The sequence below is a fragment of the Numenius arquata genome, chromosome 8 (genome assembly GCF_964106895.1).
Source record: "Numenius arquata chromosome 8, bNumArq3.hap1.1, whole genome shotgun sequence".
In the NCBI taxonomy this organism is placed as follows: Eukaryota; Metazoa; Chordata; class Aves; order Charadriiformes; family Scolopacidae; genus Numenius; species Numenius arquata.
This window is the reverse complement of record NC_133583.1, coordinates 41,468,382-41,489,737: the sequence shown is the minus strand read 5'-3', so window position 1 is coordinate 41,489,737 and position 21,356 is coordinate 41,468,382. Positions and strand designations below refer to the sequence as shown.

The following is a 21,356-nucleotide window of genomic DNA, read 5'->3' as shown; positions in this document are numbered from 1 at the left end:
TCACAATATGGGGAAAGAGTATGACCTTACATTTGTTTGGGTGTTTCCTTAATTGTAATTGCCTAGGGATTCTGCTGTCAACTTGTCAGGCATCACTTGGCTAGCATAAAAGAGTATGACTCCCTTAAGCTGAATTAATGTTCATGTTACATGAAGTGTTATTTTAAACTGTTACCTGTAATAATATATTTCTCTGGATTTACTAATTCAAAACAGGTAGAGGTATTCCTGTAGTCTTCCAGTTTACTGACTATCTACATTTAATATAGTTGAATAAGAAGTGTTCCTTTGTTTCTACAGCCGTGGAATCACCAATCTCTTTGGTCTCTCAATGCTGTGGTAACAAAGACACTAATTAAAGCCCAGTGTTGCAAATTTACAGGATGCTTCTATGCAGACCTGTGACAATGAAGGCTTTCCTGTGATAATGTACATGCTATATTACAATACATTTAAATATAATACCATTTAGTAGCCAAGAATTACCATGACTGAGCAATCATTTGGTACTCCTGTAGCTGGTCTCAAGAGTTCATAGACTTCTCTACTTCCTTTACTTTGCTTCTGGAAAAGAGTTGAATACATGCTTAAGTCTCTGTATTCCACAAAGGTTTAAAGCCAATAACATACCGTATTAATAATGACCAGAACTGCATTGCTAAAATAGAGAGGTTTTTCTGAAACAACATGTAAAGGTTTTAATTTTTAAACATTCAGAACCGTACTCCTATTTCTGAAGCAAAGAGCACTAATTTGTTTGTCCTACAGAGAAAAGTTCCGGAATGAAGTATGGGTTAACATCGTACCATTTATTTTACTCCTTTTCCCCATATCTTAGGTGTGTCACTGTTGGCTGAAACAGCACACCTTAGTCCAGAAGAAGTATATGCCAAATGTATCTGAAATCATAACCTGTCCACGGGGTGGAGCTTACAGCTGAGAAGGCTGATTATCACCAGGAGTATTTTCATTAAGTTAGGTACAGATATTCTGCAGAGCCCTAAAGATGCAGCATTACTAAAACCAGAATAAGATACAAAGTTACTGGTGGTGATGGTATTAGTATTATTTAGCAAGCATGTCTGAAGAGTTCCTGGTACAAATTAGCAGAACCAAACCAGGCAATGTTGAACTCTGGCTTCAAAGCGCAATTAAATATTTACAGATTTTTTCCTTTTGTGTTTACTAGAGTCTCTAGGATATTAACAGCATAAAAGAAAAAGAAACACTTTAATTTTTCTCAGCAAATAACTTTGTTAACCTATTCTATTCAGAAAAAACACCAGAATAAGTGGCTAGATTTTGCAGGCCGGTCCAAAGACTAGTAAGACATTATAAATCCAGCAAATATACCAGAGTTTGGTTTTCCACTGCTCATGATGCAGTCTAGTAAATGCAGGAAGACTGGGTTTTTTTCATAATGTAGGATGATATTTAATTCATTTTGGCATTGGAAGAACATGGTTTTTTCTTGTGCATGGATGAGCCTTTGTTTTAAAGCGTAGCCTCTAATTTTATTTTTCTCATGTCAAACTAATCCTGTTAAACCTTTGCAGCTTAATTAGATAAAAAGCTAAAGTTATCTTTGATATAGTGAGATTCTTGTTGGTATTGACACAGCTTACTCTCTTCCAAAAATAGAAATAATTTCTTGATTTTCTAAACTATTTCAAGAATAATTTAGTTGATTTCTGTGACCTACATTGTTGTACAGGCATAAATTAATCCAAAAGATTCTTTATGGCAAAACAATTCTCCTTCTCCATTACAGTAACTTCCCTTTAACTCCAAAGCCCTTATGTACCTCTCTACCTGGTATATCTGTAGAAAAATAGATGAGATTTGTTGTTTGCCCTAGAGGCCTCTGTAGTGATGCATATAACTAGTCACTTGGTTGCATAGCAAAAAGTTAGCTGCTCATGCATGTTGATCACATCCTACCTTAGCAATGCCTGGGAATTTAGCTAACAAACTTCATGTGATTTTCAGAAGCTCCCGCATGGCTGAGCGAGTTTGTCCCTGTGCATGTCGCTTCAAAGCCAGGATCCATCTTTGAACCCTCATTCACTTCAGCCGTAAAAATTTCTTTTAAATGCCTTCGTAGAAGGAAGACTTTTTTTTTTTTTTCTAGTGGGAATCGCTATTTCTGTGCACTCTAGTTTTTGTTTCCTTGCACCTAGAAACTATGAAGGTATTTTTTGTCTCTCTCTCTCAGACACAGACAAGATTTCATTTTCAGATTCTACTCCAGAAAATGCCATCATAGATGATATTTTTAAGGTATCAACCATGAAAAACAGGGAACTGGAACAAAAACACACATGTCATGTGCCACACTGCTTCTGTTATCATCCCTACTACACGTTCTATTTTTATATCTCTCTTTTAGCTAGATATGCAATTGTACTGTATGAAAACCTTTTTGCTGTTTTTTCTAAAAAGGATGTTACAGAATAGATGTGTGATCTGCAGTAGTAATCAGAATATTTTAGGTGAAGTAGCCTTATTTAAGATCTTGCTATTCCATTTTGTGTATTTAGGCTTTTTTATATCTTCTGCCGGGCTTTTACAAGTAATTGGATTATGAATTTCAATCCTATGCATGCACATTTAATTTCCTGGGTTTGGGTTTTCTTTTTTTTCCCGTTCTGTCTCCTTTGTGAAAGCTGGCTGATCCTCTGTTTAGATCTCTGTTTTCAACCTCCCAGGAGAATGAAGTAAAATCACTCTATAATAATGTTGAAGTATACATCACTAACGAAATGTCGCTTATGCAGTTCATGCTTCACAATATGAAAAGCTTGAGCCTAAGGCACAGAGACCTAGTTTTGTTTTGGTACGGTTAATTATAAAACTTGTCAGATGTAGCAGCACTGTGATGTCTGACAGTGAAATGAGCCACCATTGCTCTTACATTTTGGAAAATGTGTTTTAGTTATATAAATGAGGATAAATTAACAATTTAGGAACTTGTGTAACTGAAAAAAATGCTTTGCATCTTTGTCTGGAAAGACTTCAGTAGATTCTGTCTATCTGGTCAAGCAACATATTGTGATTGTATTTTAATGTGCAGTTTGGCTCAATGTTGCAAAGATAACAGAAAGCCACTTTTACATTCCAGCCAGTGCTGATATGTGTATTTTAATTCACATTACTGAAACTACAGAATTACAAAACATGATAAACTGTGGTTTAGAAAAAAAAAGTCAGTCATTGCCAACCAAAGACTTTTCAAGAAACAGTGATCATTACTTGTCCCACACCTAGAAAAAGCCTAGAAAAACAGATGTGCCTTGCAGCTTTCTAGCATAGTAATCCAGGCTGGGCTCTAGCAAACAGAAATCTGAGTCTGGGCACCACAGTGAAGACACATTGCTAGCAGCTGACTCATTGACATTGTAAAGCCAAGATGCAACCTTCCAGCTGAAGCATCTCGGGTAGACTCAGCTGCCACAGTGTCGCATGAAGTAGGGGAGAATCCAATGATCAGACTTTAAAGGCTTTATACGAAAGGTCAAAAAGACCAAGTTTGCAATGCCTGCAGATCAGTGTTCATGCTAAGACTATTTTCACTGTTTCTCCCTGATTTTATATTTACCATTTCAAAATAACATTTCTCCAAAAAGTCAATGAAGAAAGCAGATTTCTACAAGAATCTTATTCTGTTATTTCTCTCTTTTCACAGTAACTCAAACCTTAGATGTGCTTTGAACAGCAGCATAATGTTGTCATGTGCAAAAGCAGCAGAAGCGAGTTGGGTATTTTTGTCAGCAAGATCAGAAAATAAAGACTGGGGAAGTAGATTCATGGTTTCCATAGTCCAGCGGACAATATACGAATAACAGGAACAGTCTCTAACATGCCTGATAATGACCAAAATCCTATGCAGAAATAAGCTCCCGCATACTTTTTTCTTTGTGATCTTTTAGGTCAGTCAGCTGTTTTAACCTCTGTCATTATCTTGCAGACCCACGTCTTTCTACTTTTTTATCCCTGGCTCTGTGTCCTTGTGTCATCAGGGGGTTCCCCAACTCTGGTCATCCTGTGTGTCTCCTTCATTTTGCTCTTTGAGCTTATACTTTAACATTATTCATGACTATCAGATCCTCCCACTCGTCTGCTTTCACATAGATATGCAATAATACCAGGACCTAGGCTCTTTAATGTAATATGATTAAATCTACATATTTAAAGACAGAGTTTTGAAGTCATTCACTAGAAATGTCTAATAAGACAGAATTAGGTGGCTGTAAGTTCAAGTGGCATGAATCCTAGTTTCCAGGTCTCCTAAGCAATGACAGACGGATGCTAGATACTGCATTGTAGCTGGGCGTAGCAAATGACTACGGCTTGAATAACTTTTGGCAAAAGGTTATGAAATGACACTGTTTTAACACTGGGTACTGATTTAATTCAAAGTTCAGATAAACAGAGCATGCTGTCCAGGTTTTAATATAAAAGATCTTTCCTGAGAAATTTCAGAAGACTTTATTGTGAATATTTCAGATTCTTGAGGAAAAAAAAAACTACATACACTAAGTGGTAAATAAGCTGCATTGTCAAGAGCAATAGGTATGAGTGTAAAAGTTAAAATTTTATTAGAGCATTTCCATTTCAAGATGTGTTTTTTTTCAATAGCATCAAAACAATAAAATTATTGCATGAGTTTACCTGCCCTGTTCTAATGGCAGACTCAAAATAGTAGAAACCTGGTACTTTGGGTAACAAGCATCAGCACACCACAGGTTACCTCGTGATACTCTTGCTGTGACTCTCAACACTAATCTATGATTTACAATGATTTGTCAAGCTGCCAACACTCATTGAAGCCAAATTGAACCAAAATCATTTGGGATTTTTTTTTCCTTTTCATTTTACTGCCTACAGTCTTGATGCTTCAAATGAAAAAAAAGTAGAATGTACAATTATAAATACATTTTTCCGTGAGGAGAGAAATGCCACTTGTTGTAAGGATGACAGTTTCCCCATCCCCCCCACTCCCTGCCTTTCTGGTCCCATTTCTTTCCCATTACTCAGGGGAAAAATGAATTCTCTGTGTGTTTAGAAAAAAAATGTTTTAATTTAACTTGGAAGGAAAATTGGGTATACAATAGGAATCCACAGAGATTACACGGGAGCTGTGCCTGACACCGAGCTTTCTATTTGGAAGAAATCTTTGCCTGTAACTAAGGGGAGAGATTAAAGAAGAGCATAATTAATGTTAGCGTCTTCTATGCGAACACATACAATTACGGTGCTCACAGTGTGTGCTTGTCATAATGTAAAAGTGACCTTTACAGCTCACTCAGCATGTTGGCTAACATTTTGCATATCACTGAGCTGCCTAGGAAACCATATTTTGCTCTTACCATAGTCCCACAAGAGCAGCTTGTGACAATGCATATGTATTCTGATTTTTGTCTTCTTTTTCTCCTTGGCTACCATTTTTACATAAATCTTTGTGCTATATTCATGTGTATCTGTGATTTTTTTTTTAAGTGCCTTGCTACATGGGAGTCCTTCCTAGCATCTCAAAGAGTGGATCTTCATGTGGAAGAAGATTTTGAAGACAGGCCTTGAGTAATATCTCTGCTCGATCTCTGCCTTTTCCATGCATTCTCTCCCAACCAAAGAAGTGCTTTATACAAGATCAGATATGTTATGAAATATAACTGTTAAAAATCAGTGAAATGCAGGAAACCAGCTTATTGAAAACTCAGGTATTCTAGTCCTGAAATACATTTTGGAACATGCTATATATTGCTTTATATTGCTTAGCTGTGATTTTACATATTTTTATGCAAGTGTTTGCATACAATTGTTTTCATAAATATTGCATAATTTGGATATAAAGTATTTTAAATATGTAAAAATAGCTCCATTTTAATAAAAAGTTTAATAAGGAAAGCTTGTCTTCATTCTGTGTCCTAGTCTCTAAGAAATATTTTGGTATTTTAGCATGCTTGTTATATTCTCTTTGTTGAGTTATTTCCTGTACTTGTAAAATTATGTAGCATAGTCTTCAAGGAGCTCTTTAGGATTATTTTAATAGATTGTGCTAGTCTCCCAATGGCAACGTGGTGCAGAAAGATGCTGAACATGTTCTGTGAGATTAATGCTGCTTTAACGTCCTGTTAATTCGGTTTTCAGTTTGCAGTATTTACATGTCTATTAAACATCTTCAATTTGACATTTTTTAAAGATAAACTGGCAGTTCATGAAGCAGACTTTCTACAATGATACAAAGTTAGTTGCAGCACTGATCCTGCCACCACAAGAGCTTCCGTATGGAGTTTGCAGGATCAAACATTTACTCCCATGGCTGACCTTCCCATAATCCTTAACTTCCTCCCTCTTTGGATAGCCGGTGCGAAAGAGAAAGGGATAAGAAAGGAAAAGTGAGTTTTGCATCAAAATGATTAGCTGATTCACTCATGCAATATGCATTAAAGTGTTCCAGTCATTGAATTATTCCACCCAAAAGGTCTGTCAGTCTGCACTTGTAATTCCTGCAGTTGTTCCCCCTGGTAGTTATGGTCTGAGCAAGCCTAAGTCTGAATGTGGCAAGAACGAGGTGCAGGAATTGGGGACAGCTTAACCGCGGCTCTGGCCTTGCAGAGCAGCAGGGCTTCAGCCGTCACCTTCACCTTTTGTGGTGGTATGTTGTGAGCTCACCCTTGTCAGTCACCTAATGGCTGCAGGAGGGCCGGTTCCTGAGCACACGGCTGTGCCTGGGTGGACATCCAAGCTGGACGAGTCATTCTGTGGTTTCGATCTTAAGAACTTTACATTGCAAGTGAGACCTAGAATACCAGCACAGCCTTTTCAGCAATGCAAAGACGACTGCTCTCATGCTGCCCCCATGAAGTATTAATGAAAGCTCAGCTCTTTTTTTTAGCTATAAAATAGCAGTTAAGATGCTTCTTAAATACTGCAGGAAGCATGCATCTCTCCCAGCGCGGACAACTCGCAGATGGGAGGTGAGTGTGTGCGTGTGAGGGGGAAGGCAGTGTGGTACCCAGGGGCTGTGTCGCGGAGTGTTGTGTCCGGCAGTGCTGGCAGTAGATGCTGGCGGGAGGCACGGAAGAACAACGTGGCTGGACTGTGCTCTTTTCCCATTGTATCCTTCCCACTGATTTTTTTTTTTTTACGTGACACCTTCTGTCAATGTGCATAGTAGCCCTTAAATGCCTTTTCCTATGCTTTATTTTCTTTTTTCCCCATCTAACCTTTTAGGATTTACCAATATCAATGGATTCCACAATTTAATTTGCAGGAAAAATAAATTCATTTTGTGGTTTCCTAAACCAGCTACCCAACAATTTCAGGTAATGCTCTCTGCCTCTTAAATAGTGAGACGAGAGGAACAATTGTTTCCTATTTGTCTTCCCTGTGCCACTCAAGAACTTACAAACCTCTAGTGTGTCTTCCAAGCACTGCCTCTTTTCCCAGAGGAAAAGCTGTAGCTTAATATCATCTTGTAGAAAAGGCATTCCACATCTGTGCTCATCGTTGTTGCTTTTCTCTGTATTTTCTAGTTCTACTGCAACCGGTGTTCAAAATGCAGGCACACCAGAAATGTACGTGTTGCAATAATTATGCTTTGATTTTGTTTCATCATTCTTTCATACTAATTCCAAATTTATTTTTTAAAGTACCACTGAATGCTGAGCTGCCATTCCATAGAACTGCCCACTAACATTAAGAGCTATTCTGAAGGTGGCTAAATAATTTAATTTCCATCAGTGTGTATATATAGAAGTGGCTTTCCTCCAGTGAACATTAATTTGCATTTATTAATACTGAATTTTGCCTGCTGTTTTTAGCTCCTAATCTCTCAGTAGTGCACAGTCCTATAAACAGGATTCCAACAAGATAGGCAGCAGTAACACTCTGCATACCAGGTAAGCGAAAATTCAAGAAACTGAGCTTGAAAAAGGCTTACCTGGAAGGATATGAATGTTTAAGTGTAACAAAAAATTAAATATCATTACTCTAATTTAGGCTCCTCTAAGAAAAGGAAATGTCTGGTTAGCTGAGATGGGGAATGCCAATGTGCATTGCATTGATTTTGCCTGTGTGTTCTGCTGCAAGCAGAAAACTGCTCTCTGAGGCTTTTGGAAATCAGAAGCACCATCAGAGATTTTGCATCCTTGGCAAAAACGTGGGCTGCAGTTCATTATGTTCATGATTAATTTTTAATTTCTTTTCCACTTTAGCGAGGCCATAACTTATGGAGGAAAGACTTTAGTAATTAGTTATGTAGAGGCCATGTTGTTATTTTTCTGATTTTCTAGCATCAGTATTGTAATGCAAAACCAAGGTCTATTGTTAAGAACAATCAAACATTGTCCTTTTTGTGACATGCAAATACTTCTGAAACTTATAATTTTAGAAAGTCTATTGTATATTTAGACCTATTTCCAAGATTTTTATTTTTATGGAGTCTCACCTTCCTTAGGCTAATGCTTGGAAAGTGCTTATATTCGATTACTCAAAATAAGTCTGCCTATACTTACTGGATTTTCTTTCTGCTGTTTTCAGATAGCTTTGTACGGCTTGTTAGAGCCCAACCACAATAAATAACTTCTGAAGTGCCAGAAGTCTGACTAGGAATTCAACTTTCAGGTACCTATAGCTAAGAGCTTCTGTCTCAAGGATTCAACTTCCCTCTGCAGATTTGAAGACTGAAATTAAGTAAACACTTAAAAGGCAAGTATGATCTTCAAAAAAAGAAACCAGTGTAAAAATGGTGTGATGTTTTAGTGTCTTGTCTGCAGAGAGCATGAAACAACAGCTCTGAATAGTAGAAAGTTTTCCATCCAGTTCTGTGTGGGTTTTGTTCTCAAATTTATATGAGATCATTAACAACATTAATGTTTTACATTAGTGTTTTATTGTAAAATAGAAAATTCAAACTGCACCTGCAGTTTCCTAGCTAGATAATCCCCACTTGAGCACAGAACTGACACAGCTTATCAGCTTCCTTGGGCAGCCAGAGACAATGTGACTGAGAGTGTTTTCTTGGCCCAAGAACTCAGTTTTTTGCAGTGATGTCTTTTCTGCCCAGCGTCAGAGATGGGACCATCGACAGGTAGTCACAAGTTACAGGTCAAATTACTTTCAAAGCTCCCATTACAGCATTCTGACTTTATGTACAGATACTTGGAAAGCACAAGTCAAATAAATATTTAAAAGAAAGAAAAGAGATGTCCTTTTGCTCAGTTCACTGTGTAAACCCCAACTCCTGGCTAACCACAACCACCTTCCTCAGACAGTGCTGTGATTGCACAGTGTGTGGGGCTGCAAGGTTTAGTCATTGTGGTCGGTGTCTTGACCATAAAGAGGAAACAGTTCCTCTTTATGGAAGACAGAAGAAGAGGTCAGTTGTTGAGAAGATGCTGCCTCTGTATGTGAGTGGTTCATACTTAGAGCCTGTAAACAATGCATTTCTTTCTCTTGTTAGACTGAAAACACATAAAAAGACAAGAACAAAAAGCTTCTCAGCTACCTACTAAAAGGGAAGCTGCCATCAGTCCAAATTGCTGGTAATAAAGGTAAAACAGAGATGGCTTGTATGGGTTAGACATTAGTGGCTTTAAGCATCGAATGATTTTAAATGGTTGCCTGGTGCAGAGTCCATCGCTTCACAAGCTCCGTGGCAAAACACATGTCCAGAGAAAAACGAAATAAATATGGGCATAAAAAAAGAGCTGCTAGTCCCTGCTGCTGTCAGCCTGTACCCAAAATAGTGGTTTTCAAAAAGATTTGGCCTTTATATATTGAAATTCATTCATTTGCCTGATTGCTATGGACAGGATTTCACTGATAGCGGCACTAAAATAAAGATAATGCTGGTATAAATTAATCATGAAACCAACCTTCCAGCAGGAGCTCTGCAGGCCAGGAGGAATACCAAGGGGTTTTCTTTCATATGCCGAACTCACGCTTTAATATTGCATATCAGCACTGCCCACTATATTGCACAAACAGTCTCTTGCAGCTTAGTGAAGAATGGACAAGGGCAGAGGTGTGTGTAATAGGCTCCTCTGATGTTTTTTAAGTTTACTCAAAGAAAATGGCTAAATAAACCTTTCCTGACAAATGGAGGAGCTCCTGCCTGGTAGCTGGTGGGGCTGACTCGAGTGACTAGAGAATCAAATTGTACAGCCTTAGCAGAAAGCACCTGGAGAGCAAAGCGTTCATAAAGCACCGCACAACTTTGCAGCCTTTGCTGTGTGACCCAGTTACGAACCGTTGATTGCCTTTCTGCTGCCTTGACTCCAGCCCCGCCATCGTCCTGGAGAGCGAAAAGCCTTATCTGTGCAATCCCACAGAGGCAGATTAGTGAATACAGAGTGATTAAAAGAAATGTTGGCGAACAAACTGAACCTCAAACTCCTTCAACAAACCTACTTTGTTGCTTTTCCAAGCTGCAGCGATGTTTGGGTGAAGCCCCACTGCTGGCAGTGACTCAGCCTTGCTGGGAGGAACAGAGAGGTGACAGCTCATGGGAACCGGCAAGGGACAGCCACAAACTTTAAGTGGATTTGGGAGGTTTTGGGGACCTGAAAAGTGAAGGTAGGTAAGATAAACAATTAAAGAAATGCTCAACTGTAAAAGGATGTCCTTGTTTAAAATAAAATCAGAAGAATGATCAAAAAACATTGTATTAGTTTTCCTACAGGCAAAAAGCCATACTTTGAGGTTTAAAATTTTTGATTAAGACTGTGACACGACACTGAGTTTTCAGCAGGAATAATTCCTTGATAACTATTGCTTAGAAGGTTAGTTAAGGAAAAAGCATTATTATGTCTGCATTAATAATTAACCAAGAGTTGCCAGTAAGCCATTAACTGTCAAAGCCAAACTAAGAAAATTCCTTGGAATCAAGGCAAGGTTGATTACATTGTGTGGGGAAGATTCACCGTTCACAGCTTAAAGAGCAGCTGAATTTCCTTTTTGAATTAACTTCTTTAATCAAAAAATAAGTGGTTGCAATGTTGTAATGTGATTTTTTTTTTTACAGAAGTAAAGCATCTCACCAGCTCTTTTGCAAATAAAAAGACAATAAGATGCTTATTTTTTTATTTGTACTCTGGAATTGCGTTTGTTTAAATAATAAATTAAGCTTTCACCAGGAGGTTAAAAAATAGGATGTAAAATGAGAGCTGAGCAAGAAGCTCCATACACGTACAGCTATCACAAAACTCTTTACTTCTAAGTGGAGAACTGTTTTTTCACTCAGGTGCTGCATTATTTGGCTGTTGGGTTACAAGACAGAGTTGCCCTGAACATCTGCACCTCCTGCCCAGGAGCCCATAAGAATTGCTGGAGCCCCACAAAGCTGGTACTGAGCCCCTAAGGCTGCAGGGACTACCTAAAGGAGCAGCAGCTCATTGAGATTTCAGAATCGCTAATGCTTCTTCATCTCTTTTTTTACTGCTTGATATTTCAACATACATGGCACAAGAGTCCAAAGCTTCTACCTAATAAAAGCAAAAGAGGGAAGTTTATGAGCGTCCATTTCAACCTAAAAAGCATTCCATGAGTCTATGAAATAAAGTGAAAGCTGAGAGTAATCCTATGAAGAGAAAAAGTATTACAGAAATGGAGTTACATCCTCTCCTATTTTAGTCCACCAGCAATACCTTTTGCAATAAACAAAAAAAAACCTGGCAGATACTCTGCCGACATAAAAGTAAGACTAAAGCAAGGTTAGAGAAATATTTGTAATTGGGTTTGAGAGAAAATAGCTAAGTGAGAATGGCTTTTTGGAGACCGTGTGATCATTCACTGACAGGACAGTATATATTTTATAAGCAAATTAATTATGACAGCTTAACATAGTAAAGTAAGTTGTTCAATATTTATTGGTGCCTTCCAGCACGTTGCTTTATTCCTGTGATCGCACATATTTTGTTAGCATCTCACTGTGGGGAAGAAAAATAATGGAGAAATATAAAAGGGGAGGCACAAAAGCAGAAAAAGGAACTGATTTTTAAACTTCTGTGATGAAGATTGTACACTATAGCATAGAATTGTTAAAAGAATTCTAAAATATTATACAAATACAGTTGTGCCTCATTTTGTCACATATGGATAGAGCAAATGAAGAAATACACTTCTGCTGAAGACTGAACCTAGAACTTTTTTTGTATATTAGCCTTTTCTTCATTTCTGTGTTTTTCCTGAAGTAGAGAAATTCTCAGTACAGAGCAGCATCGGCCCTATCCAGAATATCTAATACAGAAAGGCAGCACTGGGTCAACCCAGCAAGTCTTTGCCAGCTTCTTTTAAGCAAGATAAAAAAAGCCATAGTTAAAATGCAGAGGTCACAAGAGGAAAAAAATTCCCTGATTTATTTATTTTTCCCTTTTCCATAAGAGCTGCAAAGCCACCTCCTACAGGTCCCACACTGGTTCCTGCTCACCCGCTGAGCACCTCACCCAGGTTTAATAAGGGCTTTTACAGCCACATTAGGAGAGGCTACACAGTCCCCTGATGGAGGGGCTGGCAAGGAGCAGGTCACAGGGAGGTGGGAGCCAGGCACTCGCTGGGGAAAGGTAACCCTGGTTCTCTTGGCCACAGCGCTGCCCCGGGGCCAAGGGAGATGCTGAGGAGCAAAAGGAACTACTGTACTTTGTCTCGTTACTCAAAAAAGATTCTGGGAGTTGTATAAAGATAACTGTCATCTGTCACTTGGATTGCAGTCTATACATAGATTTCAGAATATAGATCAAAAAATAGTATGGAAGGAAAAAAAATACCTTAGATAGAATTAGCAGGATATCTGCTTTCATGATTTAAACTATATTTAGCTTAGTTTTTAACCCTTAACTCAAAACGTTCCTCTTCCTACCTTATATGGCTTGCTACCTACACCGGATGTGTGTTGCGTCTGAAGTTTGTGAAGGTTGCCATGGGAATTCTGGCTTCACTGTTCAGTAAGTCATTGTCTGCAACTTGACAAAGCTGATCAACGTTACTGCTATATGTGTTCATCTGCCCTTAGAAACATTTGTCTTATGGATGACCTTTATGGAAAATAATATTACTTCATACCTGCTTTTTAATGTCATCTTATTTATCAAAAGTATTTATTTGGGACAAATAAACTGCAAGGCTGTTGAGATTTTCCTTTGGAGTCTCTCTCCAATAGCACAGATCCAGATGTTAGATCATTCTAATTCATTATTTGTGGTACAGCTATTTTATAGGAAGGATGTAGGAATGCATGTATGACTCCATAAAAAGGCCAGCACAGTGTCACATGGCATGGCCATGTGCCCATAAAGCTGGCAGCTGACATTTAGCTCACTTGAGTGTGGAGAGCTGCTCAGTGCAAGGAACATTTCAGTATTAATTTTAGTTTTTTAAAAAATCTGAGATCAGTTTAGAGCAGAATTGAGTACCCTGAGTAATTCTAACCATGCAAATGTATTTTTGTGGTGCCTCTTGTTTTTTGGTCTGTTCATTTATTCTGGGACACGTGAATATTCCTGATGTGATTGCTGACCACCCCATCATTATGCTGTGATCCAGAATCCATGGAAATGAATGAAAAGACCAAAGACTCTGCTCAGCTCTTCTAATACAATGTCTCCCAATTAAGCAACATTCAAATTATTAATAGTATTTGGGGAAAATGTGCTCATTTAAAAGAAACAGGAGCAGAAAAATACAATCAGTATCATGACTTTACTTTTATATTTGGTAGTGACCACAGTGTTTCTGCCATTTGTTTCTGAAAGGTTGGGAGGTGACTTTTTCTTTTGGGAGGGGGGCATTTTCCATTGTCTCATCTTAAGTATCTCAGCTGCTCTCCAGCAGCAGCAACATGTGTTTAGAGGGGAAGCAATAAAGCCTTAATTATAGGGCAATGTAACAGCTAAAAATGCATATTCTACTGCTATGTGTTCTTCAGAAGGATGTAATCAATTCACACTGTTTTTGAATGATGTTTCATATTGTGATCTTGTAATCAAATCTTAAAATAGCCAGTTTATAAAGAAAGCTAAATCCCTATAATTAGAAGAGCTTTTCTTTTTTCCAAATTAACCCTAAAAGAAAAGTGGGAGGATGGAGGTACAGCAGCTTTGATTTTGAACCCCCTACTGAAGTAAAAGAATGCTAATAATTTGAAAGATGGTTTTGTTTGGTTTGGTTTTTTTTTCAGAAAAATGTGCAGCCATTAAACAACATCCACAACAACTAAATGTGGTCTGTCAGAGATGGACTTAAAATGGTGTTTCTGTAATGCTGAATCACCATTAATTATTTCAGATAGTGAACAGTGACACATTGTTTTGGATTTCAGTAAGAAAACAAGAAAACAGAGTTGCCAGAATTCAGCATTTTCAGACATTTTTTTTGGTACCATATCATTTAACGAGTGGCCAGTGGCTTCTGCTGCACACTGTGATGGTGAGGTCCTGTTGTAAGCTCAAGTCCCTTGTGAATTGAATTGGGTTTTAAACATACCACCAACTGAGGTTGACAATGTACTATCCAGGAAAAAACTAAACCGATGTTTAATTACAGCAGACTTGGAGAACAGCTGCAAAGTCCTTGCCATGGAGATGGATCTATGGTGTATCTGGAGCACATTTCATCCTTTGGGGTTAACTTTGAAGAAGCTGGGATTAATGGATAAATCATATTTATGATAGCTCTATTTTAGCCTTAAACTATGGTGTCATAAGAAAGAAGGGCCTAATATGAATGCAAGGTAAATAAGGTTGCCTAGTGAAAAAAGCAAATTTTAGAGGATCCTGTGGCTGAGTAAAGTCCAAGGGAGTTACACCACCCCTCTGCTCGGCCATTTTGCAGAGACATGGCCACTGAAGTGGACAAGTTCAAGTTCAAGGACAAGTTCATAAGTATGTTAATGACCGGGGAAAGAGGGTATGCCTATTTGGGGAATATTATGTCTATTTACGGTATAAATTACTGTTCTCAGCTGAACAGAATCAAAAGTATTAGAATAAACTATAAATTGTTTTTGCCTAATCTCTTGAAGTTGCCTAGGACACAGTGACATCCCCACCCTGTGGCAGAGGGCAAGAAAAGCTTCTCACTTTTCTAAGCCTTTGACAAAATATACATAGCAGGAAGGAGAAAGGCTGTCAAGTCTCTTGGCCTTTTCTGTTTCTTAAGTTTTATCATGTACTTCTGCAGCATATGGTTATAAGTAATTACATTTTCTGAGCAGATGTGCAAAAGATGGATTGATTTGCCAAGGCTGGTAAATATCCAATGAGGAAGAGACTGGTGTGCCCATGACAGATTTTGTAAATGAGACATTTACGGAAATGGTGAACATAAACCATTTCATTTTAATAATTATTCCTGAGGTTAAAAGAAGCCCAAGTCCATTGTCAATGGGGAAAAAATGCCTAATATGTCTCTGTTTCCACTTTTAGAAAAATTAGTTTTTTCAAAATCTGTTTGGAGTATGTTGGGTTTTCTAACTTGTTTCCTCTCTTCTCTCCCATTTTCTACTTACTGTTGAAAAGGAAGGTAAACAGGAAAGGAACTGGAAGAGGAAAAAAAAAGTCCCTCTCTCACACAAAAATAAGATTTAAGAAAATACTGATTTTTCAAATGTTAAAAAGAAGCATCAACTGATAAGACTAGTGACAATCTGTACACACTACACTTGAGCAAACAGCAAACAAGGAATTAATGATGTTGTTACTTGATGCAGTATGTCAGAGCAGATCTGACTGACCACTGAGACATGCTTAATGGCATGGCAACTAATGTTGCTGAATATGCCTACCCCAAGCACAACAGAAGCCTTATGGATTCTGTCCTTAAAAAACACACAATCCCATTATCCTATTTCAATATTAAGCTGGAGGTCACTTTGCAAAATAAAAGCAACACATTATTTGATATTCAAAAAGGTATTTTTCCCCAAATGTTACCACCCTTTTGTAAAACAGTACTTCTGATCATGTAATTTCCTTTAGGTAGATGTAGGTATGTTCCCACCTGGCTAGCTCTAGAGGGTCTCCTCTGTTTTCTTTGGTTTGTTTTTAAACAGAGCTGAAGGAAGTTTGAGAAGTTTGTATATTCTTTGTAGAGAAAGAACTAAAGAGGAAGAGTATTTTGCCTCTCAAAGTGATTCAAAGTTGTCATCCTTTTTATTTTCTCCCGTTAGTCACTTCATTATTATTCACATATCTCAAATCTGTGTATTCACCTTCTCCAATTTTCAGGTGCTTTTCCTTCATAGTTAATTTCTTTCTTCATTTCTCTCCGACAGCATGTAATATTGATCACATTAGTGCTAAAGCTGCATGAATAATTTATCAACTATTTTGCCTCTTTTCCTATTCAAGTTTGGCCCAAAATGATTTACTTGAAATATTCATTATTTGAAATGTGTTGCTGAATAATTTTTGCAAATACTTGTCTGTGTATTGTTCAGAGGTGCAACCAAAAACCCAAGTGGCAATGATTTAACACTTTCATCCAACTGTCCCCTGATGGAAGCTCATCTTCTGATCCAGTGTTTGGTGCACCTCCTGATAACATCCCCACTTGAACCTGGCTTCCTGAAAATACTCCTCAATGTTCACTTAAAAGTTCTGATATAGAAAAAAAATGCCCACCAAATAAGTGCATATTTGTAGACTACTTGGAAAGGAAGGACATGAGAGTCAGTGGTCAAAAGAAACTCATTCGGCAGTGAGAGTGCTACTTGTTCAGCGAGCTGATGGGCTGCCCATGCTGTCTTCATCCAGTCACTCCCTTCGCTCCTCAGCACCATCAAACAGCACAAGTTACCCCAAGTGACAAGTCCCTTAAAAGTGAAGTGCTATACATATGATTTACATAGCCAGCCTTCAGGAAGCCTGAAAAAGAACACTGATACTAAGAGCAACGAGGGTGCTGGGGAGTTTGTCTTTCAGCATGGATGCTGGCAGCAACTAGAAGTCAGCATCAGTCCTGCAGTGCAGGGATGCAAACAAGGGGCTTCACTTATATTCAGCCACATATTTTTCAGCCACCAGTGGCAGCCAGGGTAGGGGAACTGTGTCTACATGGATGAGGGATGCCACACTTTGGGAAGCAAGGGGCTGGGCTTTCAGGAGTCCAAGACCTGGTGGGATCAGCAAGTCCTGTGCCCAGTTCCCCACCTGCCAGCAGCTGGGTCTGTAGACACTATCTGCTCTCATCAGGGCAACAGCCATTTCCAAGCAAGCATCGCAGACTACGAATCCCTCTGTTAATGAGATGTTCAAAGGAAGACCCTTGGACAAACCTACACCTTGTATCCTCAGCTTCCAGCCCATTTCTGCACCTTATTAACAGGTGGCAGTACTTTCTTGGCTAATTTGGCTTCTTTGGTGCTTTAAATAGTGATAACAAATTTTAGTAGTAACATGGGGCTTTTTTCCCAGGCATTTGTGTAAGCATCTATATAAATATTGCTGTTCCTTAGATTGGCAGCTTTCAAGGCTGGGGTGTGTTTCAGTTTTGTTAATAAAGCACATAACATAGCAGTTTCTGCTCTGAAGTTGGAACTTCTACGTGCTACTACAGTGGAATTAATATTTACCTCTGCACATGTATTTTTGGTAAGTCCTAGGGAAGCAAACTATTCATGTTTGTAGTAGGAGCAAGTAGTCATCGCAAACTCAGGGCTAGGTCCCAGAAAAGTGTCACCTATAAAATGCAGTAAAGCTGTTTGCAAAATACTGTCAGTTATAAAGTTAGTTCTCAATGACATTTCTCTTGCAGTGAGGAGGTTGCTTTTAATTTAATTGCTAATTAAAAGTTCAATCACTTACTGCTTAATATTCCCAATTTAGCACTAAATGAACATTAAGTGATATAATTGCTGCTGAAGTCCCTAACCAAATTGGAAAAGGAGGGGTGGGGGGCAATCTTTCAAAGCATCAGGGCTCGCTCTATGCTCACACCAATTTTCCACCTCCTTTTGTTAGCAATGCTAAGCGGGGGGTGCTGACCCTCAGGGTTAGCTTCTCTTGAACAAAAAACTAGAAGTTAAATTAGTGTGGCTATCTGCTGTGGTCTGTGTGAGCCACCAGCTGTACCTGTGCTCTGCAGTGGCTCCGGGAGTGTGCTCAGGGCAGCAGGGAATGAAACACCAAGAGGGACAAACGGCATGTATCAAATGGAGCTGTGCTTTGAAGAGGATGGAGAGAATGTGCTCTGTTACATATCAAAGCAAACAAGCAGGACTACCTTGGAAGACAAAATATATTTGTGAGGAAAACAAATATATTTTTTCTTTCTGAATTTCTAATAAAACCTTGATACATAGAAATATATATAAGGAAGACTGCAAAGTAGACAATTGGTACTGAGAAGCAGTCTGTAAATGATTGACTATAAAAGATGTGACTTTTTCGAATCACGTAATTTTTTTTTGTTAGGCTGAGCTGTCACCCACCGTAGCCAGATTCTGTGGATGAACGTGTATCCTGTAATTAATTATTACTTATTCTTTTTCTGTCTGACCCCTGGAGCTTGTTTTTATAAACTGCAAATTGTCAGAATCTGATTCGCATTCAGTGCTACTGACAGTGGGAATGATCAGAAGAATTCACTTAACAAATATAGATGATAAAATAAAATGTCACGTTTTATTACATACTTTTGTTCCATCTGCCTGAGCAATTTTAAATGCCAGATTTAAAGAAGTGCCAGCAGGCCACGTCTTTCAGGGGTGCTTGCATATAGCTGCACTGGCTTTTAGCATTTCCTTTCTATTAAGAGGATAATTTGGTGGCATGATAAACTCCTGGAAGGGGCGAGAGCGTGTGTGTTTGCAGTGGGACACTCACTTGCTCCTGCTCAGGGAGAGCACAGGGAATAACCACCTCCCAACTTGCCTCTCCCTAGATCCACAATTGCTTTTCGTGGTATTGCCCTAGCTGGGAAGCTGCATCGCTGTTTCCACGCAGCTTTTGAAGGTCACCATTGCTCACCCCTGTGCTGCTTGCTAGTAAGACACTACAAAAGCATCTCTGTTGCTGTGGGCTTTTGGGCTTTTTCTATCACTCACAGCATTTCTCTTGTTTGCATATCAAATATTGAGGCTTTGAAAATTTCAGATTATCTATTTTTATTATCTATTATTCTGTTTCCATCAACGAGGCAGAGCAATGGTAGCAGTGATTAGGTAGCAGGTTGTGGTGATTTTTTCACTCGGGTTCCCACCAGAGTGCTCCTATTTTGTTCTGGTCCTTCTTGGGGACAGTACCTGCCCTGCCTGCCAGGGCTGCCTGACCACATCACCCCATCCTCCTCACCAAGGAGGGAAGCAAATCCACCTAAGCCCTGAAGTCCCTAAAAGACTGTGGGTTTTAAAGTTCAGCTCAAACTTGAAGCATCTTTGAAGCATTTTCTGCTTCAAAAATGCTGTGAAAAAAAATGAAAAGGGAAAAAGACCCAGATGAAATAACTCAGTAGAGGAAAAAAGACGGGGAAATGGAGCACAAGGAGGTAGAATAAAAAATGTAGAGAGGCTCTGATCAAAGAGTAGAGAGGAGAAGAGAAAAAAGAGATAATGAATAAGTAAGTAAATGCTACATGCTCCATGTCTGCTTTCTGTGCCAGCTCAGTGGCACTCTGGATCTGATGCACAGAACTGGTGCTGCACAGTGAGGAGAGGTTTCTTCTTGGTAAAATCTGAGTAGCTTTCAAGGAGGACAATGGTATTATACAGGACAACCTGTTACTGCCCCAGCATTACTGCAAGTAAGGTATGAACTAATGAGTTGCCAGGAGTACCTCTGTTGCTACGTCCACCCCATGAAAAAGAATTCTCATGCTGTGCTTCACCCTTTTACCCAAAATACCTGTTTGTATTCACTTTGAGAACTTGGCAACTTGTCAAAACATGTAAAAAACCCAGCCATGTTTAGGACTGGAGAACAGCTAGACAGTTCCCTCTACACACACATGCATTTCAGACGCAGAGACCTTAAAAGGTGCAAAATTTCAACCCACAGATCCTTAGCACTTACTGAAAAAAAGATTTTCTTCTTGTATCACAAATTACCAGCTACTTGGAAATATAAGCCATAAGAGGCCTTCCATGGAAGTTCAAATTGCATTTCAAAGCTGAAGCTTGCACTTATTTTTCAAGTGTTCAAAGTATCTTACTTTTCAAAAAAAAAAGAAAAAAGAAAAAAAAAGTTATTTCAGCTCATTTTAGGTGCCTATGTAGAGATAGACAAAAGTGTCAAGGCATGACTGAAGCCATTTATTCCTCTTGGGCCTTAATTTTTTATACTGAGTTAATTAGAGTTGGACTTCCCTATAGCTATAAGTTAAACTTTCAGCTCTGTTTCTGTGAACTAGAAAGCAAGATGGTAAATTGCTTTGGCTGCCTTTGAGGCACCTAATGTATTTTTTAGCCTGTTATTTAAAAGCTGGCTGTACAATGGTAATGGTCAGAGGAGAAGATGCCAAGCATTTATCAAGTTAAGGCCCATTAAAAAAAATATACCAGGAAATATGCATACTGGAGCCAAATATGCCACATATTTTAACAACCATTGAGTATGGTTTTGCTGAAAGAAATTAACAAATACTCCATCTTTCCCTATAAATCTTTGAGAAGACATTGAGGTTTTTTACCTGGTTAAACTTTTCTCTTCATGCTTGATCCCTGCAAGTAATACCAGAATCGGGTCCCTTATTCCTGAAATAATGTAGGCTATAAGGGGAGGTAACTCCTTATATTGGGTATTGGATTGGAGCGTGAAAACTTTGCTAACTCCTGGCTACTATTAGTTTTGCGCCCTGCCAGTGAGTAAAGTATGGATTAGACTCACAGAAATACTCCCAACTGTGCTCATGCCTTGGGGCGGATTTAGATCAGACTGATTGTTCCATTAAGCTCCCAATCTGGTGAGAAGTCACACTAGTAATTTGCATCTTCATAAAAGAATTAGCAGAGCTGTTGCTTTGAAGTTCAATTATCCATGTGCATGTTTAAAGCCGAATATTGAAAATGCATTGTGCTGTTTGCACAGCTGCAGAGAGTTAAATACACGGGATGTTTGCAGGTTTGCTACCGAACTTTGCCAGGGAAACACAGGGCTATTGTGAAGTCTGCAGAAGATCTAACACCATAGGCAGGCATTGAAGCAGAAGTGAAGCTCTAAAGAAAGTTTATAGCTTCATTTGTGGACACTGAGGATAAATTCAACAGTCCACTTAAGTGTTTATATTATGAGGTGCCAGCTGCAGCTCTATAGTTAAGGCTGAATTGAGCTTTGAATTTAAATCAGGGGTTCAACTTCATTATTTATGTGGATGATGTGGTTTCCTTTCTTTTTTTCCTCATCTCAAAATTTATAGTACTT

At 38.7% G+C, this 21,356-nt stretch overlaps 2 protein-coding genes across 2 annotated transcripts in view; one reads left to right on the top strand and one right to left on the bottom strand.

The window, feature by feature from the left end:
- The window catches only part of SNX7 (sorting nexin 7), a 30,330-nt gene extending 24,425 nt beyond the window's left edge, over positions 1-5,905 (top strand). Inside the window, exon 9 of the mRNA XM_074151295.1 lies at positions 5,500-5,905. Coding sequence (XP_074007396.1) covers positions 5,500-5,580 — 81 coding nt within the window. The 3' untranslated portion in view covers positions 5,581-5,905. The remainder of the gene's footprint in view (positions 1-5,499) is intronic.
- Positions 1-21,356, bottom strand: part of PLPPR5 (phospholipid phosphatase related 5) — a 90,766-nt gene that overhangs the window by 5,110 nt on the left and 64,300 nt on the right. Inside the window, exon 7 of the mRNA XM_074151297.1 lies at positions 487-564. Within this exon, the coding sequence (XP_074007398.1) occupies positions 487-564 (78 nt within the window). The remainder of the gene's footprint in view (positions 1-486; positions 565-21,356) is intronic.